Source organism: Lachnellula hyalina, assembly GCF_007821495.1.
Source record: "Lachnellula hyalina strain CBS 185.66 chromosome Unknown contig00006, whole genome shotgun sequence".
In the NCBI taxonomy this organism is placed as follows: domain Eukaryota; kingdom Fungi; phylum Ascomycota; class Leotiomycetes; order Helotiales; family Lachnaceae; genus Lachnellula; species Lachnellula hyalina.
In genome coordinates, this window is record NW_022157120.1 from 293,410 (window position 1) to 306,890 (window position 13,481).

General features: G+C 46.2%; 4 protein-coding genes across 4 annotated transcripts; 2 read left to right on the forward strand and 2 right to left on the reverse strand.

The window, feature by feature from the left end:
- Positions 1 to 42: 42 nt before the first annotated feature.
- On the forward strand, positions 43 to 2,116 carry argx (putative argininosuccinate lyase; the record flags this gene model as incomplete). The annotated part of the gene is made up of 8 exons (XM_031145608.1): positions 43 to 127; positions 165 to 891; positions 1,044 to 1,111; positions 1,193 to 1,200; positions 1,307 to 1,422; positions 1,502 to 1,517; positions 1,658 to 1,779; positions 1,828 to 2,116. 8 exons carry the CDS (start codon positions 43 to 45, stop codon positions 2,114 to 2,116), a joined length of 1,431 nt encoding a protein of 476 aa, XP_031009367.1.
- A 6,093-nt stretch (positions 2,117 to 8,209) lies between these two features.
- On the reverse strand, positions 8,210 to 9,475 carry MVD1 (Diphosphomevalonate decarboxylase; the record flags this gene model as incomplete). The annotated part of the gene is made up of 3 exons (XM_031145609.1): positions 8,210 to 8,522; positions 8,585 to 9,358; positions 9,414 to 9,475. The coding sequence occupies 3 exons, from the start codon at positions 9,473 to 9,475 to the stop codon at positions 8,210 to 8,212; spliced, it is 1,149 nt and encodes a 382-aa protein (XP_031009319.1).
- Positions 9,476 to 9,720: 245 nt separating this feature from the next.
- On the forward strand, positions 9,721 to 10,572 carry LHYA1_G000619 (putative cytochrome c1 heme lyase; the record flags this gene model as incomplete). Its single annotated transcript, XM_031145610.1, is given in 3 exon segments — positions 9,721 to 9,908; positions 9,922 to 10,242; positions 10,293 to 10,572. 3 exon segments carry the CDS (start codon positions 9,721 to 9,723, stop codon positions 10,570 to 10,572), a joined length of 789 nt encoding a protein of 262 aa, XP_031009373.1.
- Positions 10,573 to 10,736: 164 nt separating this feature from the next.
- Positions 10,737 to 12,441, reverse strand: LHYA1_G000620 (RUS1 family-like protein; the record flags this gene model as incomplete). The annotated part of the gene is made up of 6 exons (XM_031145611.1): positions 10,737 to 11,537; positions 11,584 to 11,921; positions 11,978 to 12,041; positions 12,091 to 12,103; positions 12,153 to 12,244; positions 12,304 to 12,441. 6 exons carry the CDS (start codon positions 12,439 to 12,441, stop codon positions 10,737 to 10,739), a joined length of 1,446 nt encoding a protein of 481 aa, XP_031009326.1.
- Positions 12,442 to 13,481: the final 1,040 nt, after the last annotated feature.

Here is a 13,481-nt window from a genome sequence, read left to right on the forward strand (position 1 = left end):
TTTACCTAATCTCTCCCCAAGTGACCCCAATTGAATTTCATAATGGCTTCGGAACAGCTTAGAGCACCAGGGAGCAAGCCCGGGGAGAATATGCTGTGGGGAGGACGCTTCACAGGTCTGAGTCATTGTATGCGTAGCTTTACAATATGCTGATTCTTCGACAGGTGGACTTGATCCTCTTATGGTCTCATATAATGAATCAATCTACTACGACCGAGCGTTCCATACCCAAGATATTCTTGGCAGCATTGCATGGGCTCGCGCCAACTACAAAGCCGGTATCCTCACAGCCTCCGAGTTCTCTGCAATCGAGTCGGGTCTCAAAAAAGTCGAGGGAGAATGGGTTGCTGGAACATTCAAGATTATTCCTGGCGTCGACGAGGATATACATACTGCGAATGAACGTCGGTTAGGAGAGATCATTGGGAAAGAAGTTGGTGGGAAGCTACACACAGGCCGAAGCAGAAATGAACAAGTTGCTACTGACATGCGACTTTGGCTGAGAGATGAGCTCAGGAAGATTGAGGTATTCTTGGTTGATTTCTTGAAAGTCACTGCGGCTAGGGCTGAGCAGGAAATTGACTTGATCATGCCCGGATACACCCATCTGCAACGCGCCCAGCCAATTCGATGGAGTCATTGGATGTTGTCGTATGGAATGGCATTCGCCTCTGATCTTGAGAGACTTCGAGAAGTTATCGCAAGAGTCAATTTAAGTCCTCTGGGTGCTGGTGCCCTTGCGGGCAACTGTTTCGGAGTGAACAGAGAGGCTATGGCTAAAGAGCTTGGCTTTGAAGGACTGCTGTGGAACAGCATGGCTGCAGTATCCAGTCGTGATTTTGTTTTGGAGACGATGCAATGGGGAACTATGCTGATGACGCATTTGTCCCGGTAAGTCCCTTTTTCTATAACACTAACATCAATTCGGCCTTTTCCATATGCATATCGTCCAATCAGAGTCACTTCAGCCATCTAGCCTCTCTGCCTATATTTCAACGTTCTCGTTCTCTCTCGTCTTTGTACTCTATGCTGATACGGTACAGATGGAGTGAGGACCTAATTATTTACGGGACTGGAGAATTCTCTTTCGTCAGATTAGCGGATGCTTACAGTGAGATCTTCCGCGTTCCCCAAAAGAATCCATTTACTTCTAACCCTGCTTGACATAACGTACTGATTTTCAAAATAACAGGCACTGGTGTATGTATTATTATCCCTTTATTGCGATATGTAATTTGAAAGATGAGGCGTTGATACCTCTCAACCCACTTCATATTAAGACAACCCACCACTAACTTAAGTACAGAGCTCGTTGATGCCTCAAAAGAAGAACTCGGATAGCTTAGAACTTCTTCGGGGAAAGACAGGAAGAGCATTCGGTCAGATGGCTGGTTTGACAATGACAATTAAGGGTCTGCCAAGGTTCGTTTCCTGCTGTCCCGCATGCTTAGCTTTTCAGCTCATCCTTTTCAAACATAATATGCTAATTCCAATGTCACAGCACCTACAATAAGGACGTAAGTCATCTTGCATTCTCGTGTCTTGCATTGTTTTTACTTCGTTCATGCTTCACTCAAGAATGCACCTGCTAAAAGGGGTCGCTCGCTTAACTCCTATGTCGTGTAACGTGACCTAAATGCTGACCTCCAAATTGCAGCTTCAAGAGAGTGTCGAGCCTATGCTTGATCACGTCAAGACAGTTTCAGATAGTATTCGAATTGCGACAGGCGTTCTTTCAACACTTGCCGTCAACCCCGAGAAAATGCGTGCTTCTCTCGAGTAAGTCACGTCGGCGCATCCAGCTTAGTGCGAACTGACAAGATATAGTCCTTTCATGCTGGCTACCGACCTAGCAGACTACCTTGTCCGCAAGGGAGTTCCTTTCCGCGAGACGCATCACATCAGTGGACAATGCGTCGCATTCTCGGAGAAGTCTAAAATCCCAATGGACCAAATGAAGCTTACAGACTTCCAAGCCATCGATAGCCGTTTTAGTCAAGATATCCTCGATTGCTTCAGCTACGAAACCAGTGTTGAATTCCACTCTGCGGCTGGAGGAACTGCCAAGAAGAGCGTGGAGGACCAAATAAAGGTAATGAAGTCGATTCTGGAGTAGGTGATTTGGTTTGTGGAGTTAAGCGTAGAAAAGGATTTAAAAAGTTTTGTAGGTTTAATAGATACCTTTTTTAAGTCTTCCGATTCAGGTTATTAATAATCTCTGCTTTTGGTTGACTAAATTGTTTAGTGTTCTGACGTTTGTATTGCTTGAAACTTGCTGGTTGGATCCTCGACTTGGGATTCGCCGACAACTATACTTAAAATCGTGTATACACTTTCAACGTGTACTTTCAAAATTAACATCGAAGCATTCAACAAGTGCCCTTTCACTTCCAGACGTTGCAAGCTCAGCTTGCAGTATGTGATGGGGCCAGTGGTATACTTATATTGTCTTTAGTAGTCTTACCTCTAAGGCATTGCTTCTTCGCCATTGAATTCCAGACAAGCACTACTACATAGCTGAATTGTAGTAGATGTTCGGGGTCAATTCTAAAAAGTTACAGTTAATTTTTAACGTGGCGGGTCGTTCTTGCCTTTATTGCAATCGGCTTCTCCATCAACGTCGCCCACCGCATTTGATTCCTTGATTCACAAGTCTTGCACATCATCAACACCAATCAAGCATCGACAACAGCGTTAAATTCACTTCACATCGACATCGACAGTATCTACATCATCCTCGTAACCATGGCTGACATGGCTCGTCAAATATCGTCTGACAGCACAATATCTGACAGCAACATGCCGTACTATCCCGACCTCACGATGCGGCAAACACCGAGTGCAATTCCACAGGGCGACAGTACTCCTGCCAGTACTCCTGCCAGTACTCCAGCAGATGATCAACATGCTTCTCCGCCAAGGGTGATTCCTTACGTGTGGGACATCATGCATGATGATATTGATACGAATGTCACACCACAGAATGCATACAGAATGAACATAGTAAATGAGTATCAGAGAGTTACGTACGGATGCAGGATATCAGCTGTAGATGGGGTCATTAGGGTCTCGGTGGTGGGTCTTGCTCCTCCCTGACTGTTAACTCGAGTATCTGACTTGCATAGAGTTATAATGACCTTGAGACCATGCCAGACAATGATCTTGACCCGGATCAGAATGGCCTCGCAACTCCCGAAAAGGCTCTCACGATGAAGATCATTCATGCCTTTCACCACAAGAAAACCGATTACCTCAGTGGCGACGATGTTATATGCATGAATAGAACCCTTCTACCGATCCTCTTAGATATAAAGGGTGGCCGGCCGTTTCTTGAGGAAGGTCCAAATGCCAGAGAGAACCTCAATAACTTGTTTCATATGAATCAACATTTGCGGTTGATGCAAACCCAATTTGAGGCGACGGCAAGAGTTATTTTCCAGACGTGCCCAGTCACAGAAATGGAGAGGCGAGGGTTCTCGGATGCTTTGAAAAGCGAACTTCAGCGGTTGCAGGCAAAACAGTATTCAGATCTGTGTAGTAAGGCAGCTGGGGTTTTTTATTATAGGGAGAGTAGATTGCTTGTATTAATGATGTATCACAAGGGATGGATTGCGGACTTGAATCTGGACCCAGTTTTTCGAGGTCTTTCAATATGTGCCTGCGATTTCTTTGACACAATCGAGGCCGGGCCGGAAGCGCGTCAAAATCATATGTTAGAAAGACAGCTTGCGACTGAGGAAAGGCAAGCGCTCTTAGCACTGCAAGCACCTCAGGCAGCGCAACAGGAGAAAAATCCAGAGGATGTCGGACATAAGGTGGAGGATTAAACAGCTTAATTTAGCTATACAGAGGAAGAGAATTGGCATAGGGCGGAATTCAGAGGCAAGCTGGTGTGCACTTGAACACCCGGGATGGATTCTTACCTAGGATTCAGAGTTTGCTCGTTAGCAATAAAGCTCTTGCTTTGCCGTTGGAATTCAAAGGGTTTACTTGCGAGTTGATTCTTGAATATTCTTTTGTCTAGGGGGCGTGAGAGTTGCGGTCGTGTTCGTGGGCCCTCGTGAGCCACTCCAGCTTTAGCAAGTTTCACTTTATGGAGCAGGATGAAGGCCTTTGTGATTCAATACCCCTTGAAAGTCACAGCTTTCATAAGAGATTCGGATCTCAAGAACCGGGGGAATTGAATGTGGTTCTATAAAAAATACCCTGCCTCAATATAAAGGCAAGCGACTGACTACATTTCCTACTTCTTTTATTCAAAGGCCAAGTCGGATTTTCGGAACTGTTGACTAGCTTTTAAGAATATTGACACTTTATACCGCTCATTGACTCGGTATTAGGCTCGCCATTGCCGATTTGTTATGGGTTTGCTCCATATTCACTTTGCAAGACTTTTCCTATCAACCTCAACTCTCTCAACTCCCAACTTTCAAATCCTCGAACTCTTGGCTCTCAACCGCAACAGGTCTTACCGTCTTTCTATCTTGCCACCTTCATTTGCAATTGCCAGTATGGCAGAAAAGGAGAATGCGTTGAGAATGAGCCAGATGACGGATCAGGAAATTGATGGCAGCAGTGGTGAAGCGCATCTAAGCCCTTGAAGGAGAGTCGCACCTGCTAATATCCCAGTGCAGCGCCAAGGTTGATATAGACTTCCCAGCGAATATAACGATCTCCTAGACAAAGTTTATGGCGCCATATATCAGGGAATCGAACTTGTATTGGACGCATTTGAGCTGGCTACGATGTCAAGCATATCTCGAAATATTGCAGAGGAAGAGCAGATGACCAGTAAGGAGCCATAATTTTGCGCCATAAGCACCAAGTTATGTAATGAAGCAAAAGGTTCTACTGGTATGGTGTTAACAAAGGAGGAACTCGCTGCCTGGCTCGGTGTAATATACCGACAAGGCAATGCTGGGTACTCTGCGCTGAGTCCGGTCCTTGCAAAAGATGGGATTATCTTAAAAAGAGTTAGTACAGCCCAGTCTGCGCACTCGTCATTTTTTTTAACACTCTCCATAGACTATTAAGCCTCAGGGCGAGATATCTGAGACAAGCGAACACGATGAGCACAAGACTACGAGGGTAAATATGGGGAACAAGCTCGTGCAAACCCTTCACTCAGGTCTGAATTTGACTTCATCTGTCGGAGATCTGGCTACAATGTGTCACATTGTATTAACGGTAAAGATCCCGCGTATGCCAGAAGAGGATTTAGATATTCTTACTGCTCTGGAAAGCAGAGCCGTCAAAGCCGGAAGACATCAGGTTGGCATTGAGCTTGACAAATTAGAAGTTGAGATCATCAATTATTGCTTCATCGCGCTTCATTCTACTCTCACTCCTCTGCATCATTCGCTTTGGAGGCTTGGCTAAGCTCTTACTCCGACCCACCAGTTAATAATCGCCACCGTCTAGATTATAGACAAGACCTGTCTGATGACTACAGCCTCAGAGTAAAAGATAACAGGTTTGATATGTTAGCAAAGCTCCGAGGCATGACTGGAGAAGAAATTGAAGATTATGCCGAGATGATTTTCTTTTGTGCTGTTGCTCTGGTGGTGAGGCTTGAAGAGGCCCAGGTTAATGGAAAGGGGATGGCTATCAATGCAAGAGAGATTTAGCTCTTGTGACGGTGATAGTCATCGAAAATGGGTAGCCTTCCCAGGTATGTGTCTTCTCCGAGCATTTCGTTTGCTTGTCTGGACATACTCGAGAGTTATGAGATTACAATATCATCCAAAACTCCATCATTCTTCGACACTAGATAATACTGACTTTGTAAACTTGCAGTTCTCAGAACTATTCCCAGTCCACAGGTTCATTCAATCAATAGAATCAGGCAAGGTGGCGAGTTTGGAACCTAAAGATGTCATTGAACTCCTCAAGACCTACAAGCATATTCCTCGACCCAGACCAAAATCAAGCACTGGGGTTACTTATGCCACACTGAAGCCATCAATTGAAATTGAAGTTAAGGTACTCCTCAATTCCGGGTTTTCAACAGGTAATCAGTCAAGAAAAGACTGTCTTCAAGACATCCGAAGGAAATTTTGTGTGCGTGTTCTACTCTCAAAGCTCGGTTTTGTGATACTCCCACTAACCCAGTGCGTGTCTAGGATGCCACTGCTGATGTTAAACTGGACACTAGAGAGTCGCACAGCCTCTCGGTGCTTTTAGCTACTTCAGACAACATCTCAGAATCAAGAACAAAATATCGGGCGATCCCTTGCACCCGCTGACTACTAGTTACAGGAAAATAAAAGCAACTGCTAATGAGAGCAATCAAGTGTCAATTCTTGACTCAGAGGAAGTCGGGTACTTTCGGGGTCTCCTTCAAGACCTCCTACTGGTCCTGCAGAAGGATGATGATCCGGAGGAGGCATCATATTTAGAGACTGGACGTGTAGACCGAGCGACTGAAGATGATTCCAAGCAAATCAATGGATTTTCTTCAGGCCAACCTGAGGATAGGTTTCAAACGCCGAGAGTAAGTTCTCATCCCTCCTCTCCTGGAGAATGAAGTCTAAATCTCTGGTGTCTGATAGTCACTTCCACCTGTTGCAGATTACAGCAAGATGGGATTTCGAGACATCGCAAGTAGGATTGCGGGTTGGACCACAGACACTAGCTTTGCTGCGCCCATGGTATATCCACCTGCGCCCAATCCGATGCTCGCCATCATAGAGAAATTGAAGCAAATGTCTTCAGAAACCATTCAAATATCGCGGACTGATGCAGACACGCTTCTTCAAGCCATTCAATCTCTGCCCTTCGTCTTGGAATATTCTGCGTCTCAAGATGACATAATGAGCAAATATTGTCGGGTCAACGAATTATATGAGTTCAGATGCCAAGAGCTTTTGGAGTAAGTCAGTCATTGGCCCTTAGACTGAAGCAATGCTGATCTTCTCAAAAAGCTGTGTTACAAATAAACTGTTTATGATATATGGCGATGCTTTGGAAAATGCTGGAGTTGGAGTCAATTCGAAAGATATTTCTCTCCCAGCGGTAAGATGCGAAGCACTGAACGCCAACATAGGGTACTTGAATGCAGAGAACGACCTGCTAGTTGCAAAGAACCATTACCAAAATGCAATGTTAAAGTCTCTTGTTTGGTGTCAAGACCAGTCATGGAGTATTCAACAGCGAGTCGAAAATGCCCTTCAAATATTGTCCTCGGAAGACTCCGAAGCCAAACCAAGCTGGGTGCGGGAAAAGAGAATGTAATTGAAATGTCTAAACTCCACGAGGAAGCCAACGCCAAAAAGAGAGTGCTCGCCAATGAAAATACCCAGGAGCTTTCCCTAGCACTTGCTAAGAAAGTATCGGAACTGTCTGGACCTAAAGTCTTGAAATCAATGGTGTGGGGTATATGCGGCCTTGCCGTCGCAGGTATTGCTCCTCTTGGGCAAGCTGAAGAAGGTGTTCCATCAATGCAGTTCACCAATGGTACAACATCATGGCCTTCAGAGCTTGCAACTAATTTAACTACTAACTTACAAGGTTGCGGATATGATTTTGTGGTCGAGGAGTCACCCATTTCCGAAATGTTGGCCGCACAGCTCTAACTGCCTCCCAAAGCTAACGATCCGGGATGCAGCTCATGTAGCACGACGTTGTTGCTGGCTTCTGGATCCCATGACTTGAGCAGGTTCAAATGGAACTTCCCGATATGGTGGTATTTCATGGGCGTACCAGGCTACTTTCTTCTAATGTTGCTGGCTGGAGTTTATGGAATGGTATTTGCGAGAGAGCGAATTCCGCATTGCGAAGACTTCACTTTGTACCCAACTCCCATTATAGTCGGACAGCGAAGATTGGCACTGCTACACCGAAAGATGCGGATGGCTCTGCTATGTGTGTGGCTCCCACATAATCCTTGGTATTGAACTTAGCGCATCGTAAGAACCACCTCGGGACAAAATCACAAAGCTTTAAGACAGCATCTGAAAATCCGACGTGCACATGCAGGCTTAATGAGAAATTGCATTCAAAGTAAAAAAAGTTGTCGCCTTGCAGTGATACGCTCGGTATTTTATTGCAAGAATTGTTGCTTGGGAAAGGAATTGAATGTTTTGGATATCTTGTATATGAAGAGTACTTGAGAGGACGACGGACGACTCGCGTAGAGAAAAGGGGGGGACAATGAACCAACAACCTCTCACATGAAGTGAGAGGATACAGTTCTAGGCACATTGGGATATCATATCAGCGACTCCTCGGTCCTAATCGGGCCCTCTCCAACCTGGGTGAGAATCACCCTCGTTATACCCTTGTTCAATACCTCCACATCAGCTACATCCAAGACATCACTGGCCTGGGCTTTGATATCTCGTGACTCCCATCCAGAGACGCTTCCTAGAGCCCCCTTTACAACACCTGCAACGATATCGGTATTCGCTTCTTCATAATATATCACTGCATTAGGCCCAGCATCAAAGGTGTACGCAGCAACGATTTTGCCGGCCTTGCGGTTGATATCTTCGACAACGCCAACAGCAGCCCAAGAAACGTCACTGAACCAAGTCAGCAAAATGTTCCACTTCACGCCAAACGATCCAAAAGAGCCTCAACTTACTTCATGTACCGAATCGGAGGGAAAGTGTCCGAGCACGTAGAATGAAAACTGTTACTCTCCATCATCGTTACTTTCCCAAAAGCCTCGAAATCCTTCTCCTTAATAGCCTTCTCCATCTCCTCCATATGCTTCGGCACCACAACCTCCGCGCGCCGTTGAAACAGCTCAGAGGTAGCAACCGTAGTCTGCATTCCAGACGTACTGCTGACCTTTTTCTGCTTTGCCGATGCAACAAGGATGAGAGCACGCATGGTAGGCCAGTGACTTGCGGGCGCGACTTCGACCGCTAGACTGTCTGAGCCGTCATCCTTGGTGCCCATTTGCCAGGCTACGTAGCCGCCGAATAGCGATCGACACGCACTTCCGCTTCCTTGGCGAGCAATTCGGGAGAGTTCGGTGGGCGAGGAGGTTAGCTCGTACAGGTTTGCGATTGCGCGGACGAGAGCTGCGAAGCCTGCTGCTGAGGAAGCTAGGCCTGCTGCGGTGGGGAAATTGTTCTCAGAGACGATCTTTAGGGGTAGGGTAGAGAGTTTTGGGAGAGAAGAGTCGGAGGCCTCGAGGGCAGCGCGCAGAGAGCGCAGTTCGCGGAAGCAGGCTTGGGTTCGCGCTCCGGTGACATCTTGGGGAGATGAGTTCAGGAGGAGGGAGTCGGAGGTTGGGAAGGATGCTGAGCAGGCTGCTGTTGTATGTGTACGTAGATCAGCTTGGGAGAGGGTTACTGATATTGAGGAGTTGGTGGGTAGGTTGAGCTTGGGGTCTCGTTTTCCCCAGTATCTGTATGTGTAAGTCTATGAAGGGTGCGGGGTTGAGAAGGGGGGGGTTTGTTTACTTTACTACAGCGATGTTCACTGGAGCCGTGGTGCTTGCTTGGTAGATTTTCTGGTCCGCCATGCTGAGTATATAATCGTCGGAGAAGTTTCTTCAAGGGATTCTCAATAACGTGAGTTGGTAAGGCTATTATTATTCAACTTATTATTTAAAAAAGTTCGAGGGTACTCGGTGGGGGTGGGGCTTTCTCCAGTAGTACATGGTCTACACCGATTGGTCGGGAAACAGCTCGGAGACCGACACCGACATGCAAATAATTGTGAAGCATCATCAACTCCGAGACACATTCACGCCTCATCACCAATAATATGTCCAAAGAAACAGAAACTCCTGCAGAAGTGTGCCCGGTAGATCCTGCTACACGAGCAGCATGGCTGAAGACCAACAAACCTCCCCATCCCTTCCCAGACGCAGCCAAAGAAGCCAGCCTCCTCACTGAAGGAAACAGCTGCGACTCATCCCAGATCGACCAATCTCCCCCCCCCGAAAGCCAAAGGTCTCTTCTCAAGACTCACTTCCCCCGCCCCACCTCCCTCCGAAACCCCCAAAACCCTCGGCCAAGACCGCGAAGTCTCAACTATACCAAGAGCCTCTCCCGTTAACAATGAAGCCGGAGCAAAGCCAGCGAACAGTGAGAGGGAGAGCGGTGTTAGTGCGAGTGGGAATTGGGTCTATCCGAGTGAGAAGATGTTCTTTGAGGCGATGAAGAGGAAGGGGTATAGTAGTGAGGCAAGAGATATGAAGACGATTGTGCCGATTCATAATGCGGTTAATGAGAGGGCGTGGAAGGAGATTAAGGAATGGGAACGGCCTTGGGGGGCTGAACAGAAGTGCGTTTTTCCGATTTATATATCTGAGATTTGTACTAACGGGACTGCAGATGTGGAGGACCGAGATTACATTCCTTCCTTGGATTATCGACGACGATGAGCCCGAAAGCTAGAATGAAGACTATCTTTGGTTATATAGCACCTTTTGATAGACACGATTGGGTTGTGGATCGATGTGGGACGAGGGTGGAATATATTATTGATTTCTATGCGGGAAAGAATGAGGGGAAGTCGAATGGGAAGTTGAACTTCTACCTCGATGTAAGACCTAAGTTGAATACTTGGGAGGGCTGGAAAATGCGTGCGTTCAAAACTTTTGGTCTGGTGTAAGAACATGATGGGATGAGATGGCGTTGATCGTTTGGGCGTAAATCCCCGCTCCGGCGAGAGCCTGTATAAAATAGACGGGGTTATGTATGAGTGCTGTACAACATGTCTGAGGAACAGCCTAATGATTTGTATTTGATATTCATCTAGAAAAGATAACTACTCATTCAAAGACTTCTCAGCTTGATTCTTGTCCCAGATTTTGTTTCCATAGCTCCCGTCTCGATATCCCAACCGGCTTTCTGGAGCTCTTCAAATACTGCAAAGCGGTCTAAGACCTTGGCAACATAAGTCTTTGTACTTGAAATAGCAGCCATCACAGTCTCTTCATCCTGTAAGCGACCGAGTTTCGAAGCTTCTGCGTGGTATAAAGCATGCATCCAAGCCTGAAGGTGAGTCGTAGTCTGAGCAGTATCTTTTAAGATAATGAGGAATGTCTTCCGTGGTTCATCATACCACATAATATAACCGTCGTCCTTGTATATATCCAACAGCTTAGCAAATGTCACTGGTTGGTCTTCGCTATAGCTACCACTCGACCGGTTTGGCTTCCCAAATAGATTGAGAATGGTTCGAACATCGACTCCTATTCTGCAATAACCCAAGGGCTTCCCTCCTTTCCATCTCAAAACTCCATCTTTCTCGAAAACCTTTTCTTTGACGGACACTTCTTCTGGCGAAGGAATTCGAATGGAAAGCAAGTCTGTATCGGATAGCGTTTCCTCTTCGGCAGCATGTATCTTCTGATATACCGTTTCGAAAATATTCGAAGACACGATGTTGGCACGCTGTCGATTTAGAGTCCGCATGCTCACTGCTCGGACCGCCAGATAGTTCGTCCCTAAATGTATGGCAAGAAGAGCAATCATCGCACTCCATGTTGCCCATTTAGATGATATATGGGAGACCACGAGACTACCAACAAGCATTCCCAACAGAGATATGATAGTCTCTTGACTCGAGTCTTTCTTGCATGGCATTAGTTTGGCCCTGACTAAGAGCGAACGTACTCACAGCATTAAGCTCCCCCAAATTGCCTTGTGTAGCAAAATGAGTGCTCAGTGACGCCTTCGAACTTCCAGCCGCAATACCGCATAGACTCCTGAGCACACTAGATAAGCTCAGCAAAACAACCCTCGAAGCTTTTGGCAGTGCTGGTGAGAAACAGTCAAGAATCATGGCAGAATCGTTGAATATGTCTGCTGCAAGTCGATACATCTTGCATTCCGGCTCGAGTGAAGTTCCTAGTCTATGAGCGAAGAGAATTGTGGCAATGCGTCCCATGCTCTCTTGGAGGACTGAGAGGAGGAGTGCTGCTGTTGGTGAGGCATGGGAGTCGCCGACACCGATTCCTGAGTTGACAGTTTTAAATTACATCTTATACAATTGGACATGATTGAGACCATACCTTCGAGTACTGCTCTACTGGACAACAAGCCCGCAATTGAGCTACTGAAAGCTTGAAGGGAATCCTACCGACGTCAGTCCCCGCCGTGCTCCAAAGCACTTCATGATACTTACATAAATCTGGTACCTGTTGGTGGATTTATTAGCCATATTCTAGAAAGCACCTCTGGACTTACTCGAGATAATCATTGGTGACACTGTGCGGATATCCAGCAGGGAGGAAGGCATTCAAGATGCTTCTCGCATACGAGTTGGTATTCTTGGGAACCTAAACTATTTGAATTAGTGGCTAGGAATGATACTTGAGGAGTTTGTGCAAATGCTTACCACAACATCAATTCTGGAGGTTTTCCAATCGTCGTTTGGCGCGGATGCGATATACGTCGCGACAACGTTCTTGGACTCGTCGATCTCCTCAATTTCTAGGCGCAAAGGTGTTTTCTCTTTGAGAGCAACTTGGGCCATAACTGATAGTATGATAGATAATGTCACATGCCACTTTATTCGTTGCGTGTTGGGGCTGAAGTTGCGATTAAGATGAGAGTAGAGAAGGCGACGTTTCGCTTTCTTTCTATAGATAGTCCAGATGAAGCGATGTTAATTCAGCCATCTTACTTGGCAAGAGCACTGTTCTATCAAAACGTTTGTATTATCAAGCTCTGAAAGTTTATTCATATATTTGTGCTAATTTAGGTATGTAATATCTGCGATGTGAAATGGTTATCTCTCTGGCTGCAACTAACTAAATATCATTTCTCTAAGCTGCCACGTCCTCGAGGCCCTCGTAGCAGTCATCCCGATCCATTCTAACGGTCCAATCTATAACTCAAAGCCGGGGATGTGAATCTAAAACCAAAACCTAAACCAAATTCCTGTTAAACGTATTCGCTCGAGGCCGGAAGACCAGCGCATGGAAGGCACTGGCCTGATTAAGCGTAAGCCCTGGATGTTCGAGTGAAATGAGAGCCAAATCGCAATGGACCAGAGGTCGCAAAAGAGCCCAATTTAGAACTCGGTTGCTATTTACGAAGCTTTTGAAAGAGATAAGGGAGTATAATGTTGCTGGATTGAACATCTGGTACTAAGAACCTATGCAGATTAGAACGAAGCCTTCTTCGGCACACATGCCCTTTGATCAAGTTTGATGGTCATGTATGCTCCGCCTCTAGGAAATGACCTAAACGTCGCGGATATTAGGGATGCGAGAACGACCTTGAGGTGTTTGTATCGAGCAAGGTGATCTGATTCCGAGATGGAAATATTTCTGTTTGCGTGAATGGAAAGAAGAGATACGGGGCGGGGACGGATGGATCCTTGTATATATGACTAGGCTTAATTTGGGTTAATGCTGTCTACGCAATCAATCACTGTACTGCACCAGCTGCTTGCTGTACTGTTTTGTTCCTGCTTCAGCTTCAGCTTCTCCAACCTCGTCGCTCCCATCTCTCCATCATAGACTCGCGATACCCGAAGTATTTCATATCTCTAAACCTCGCGCTGGGCGT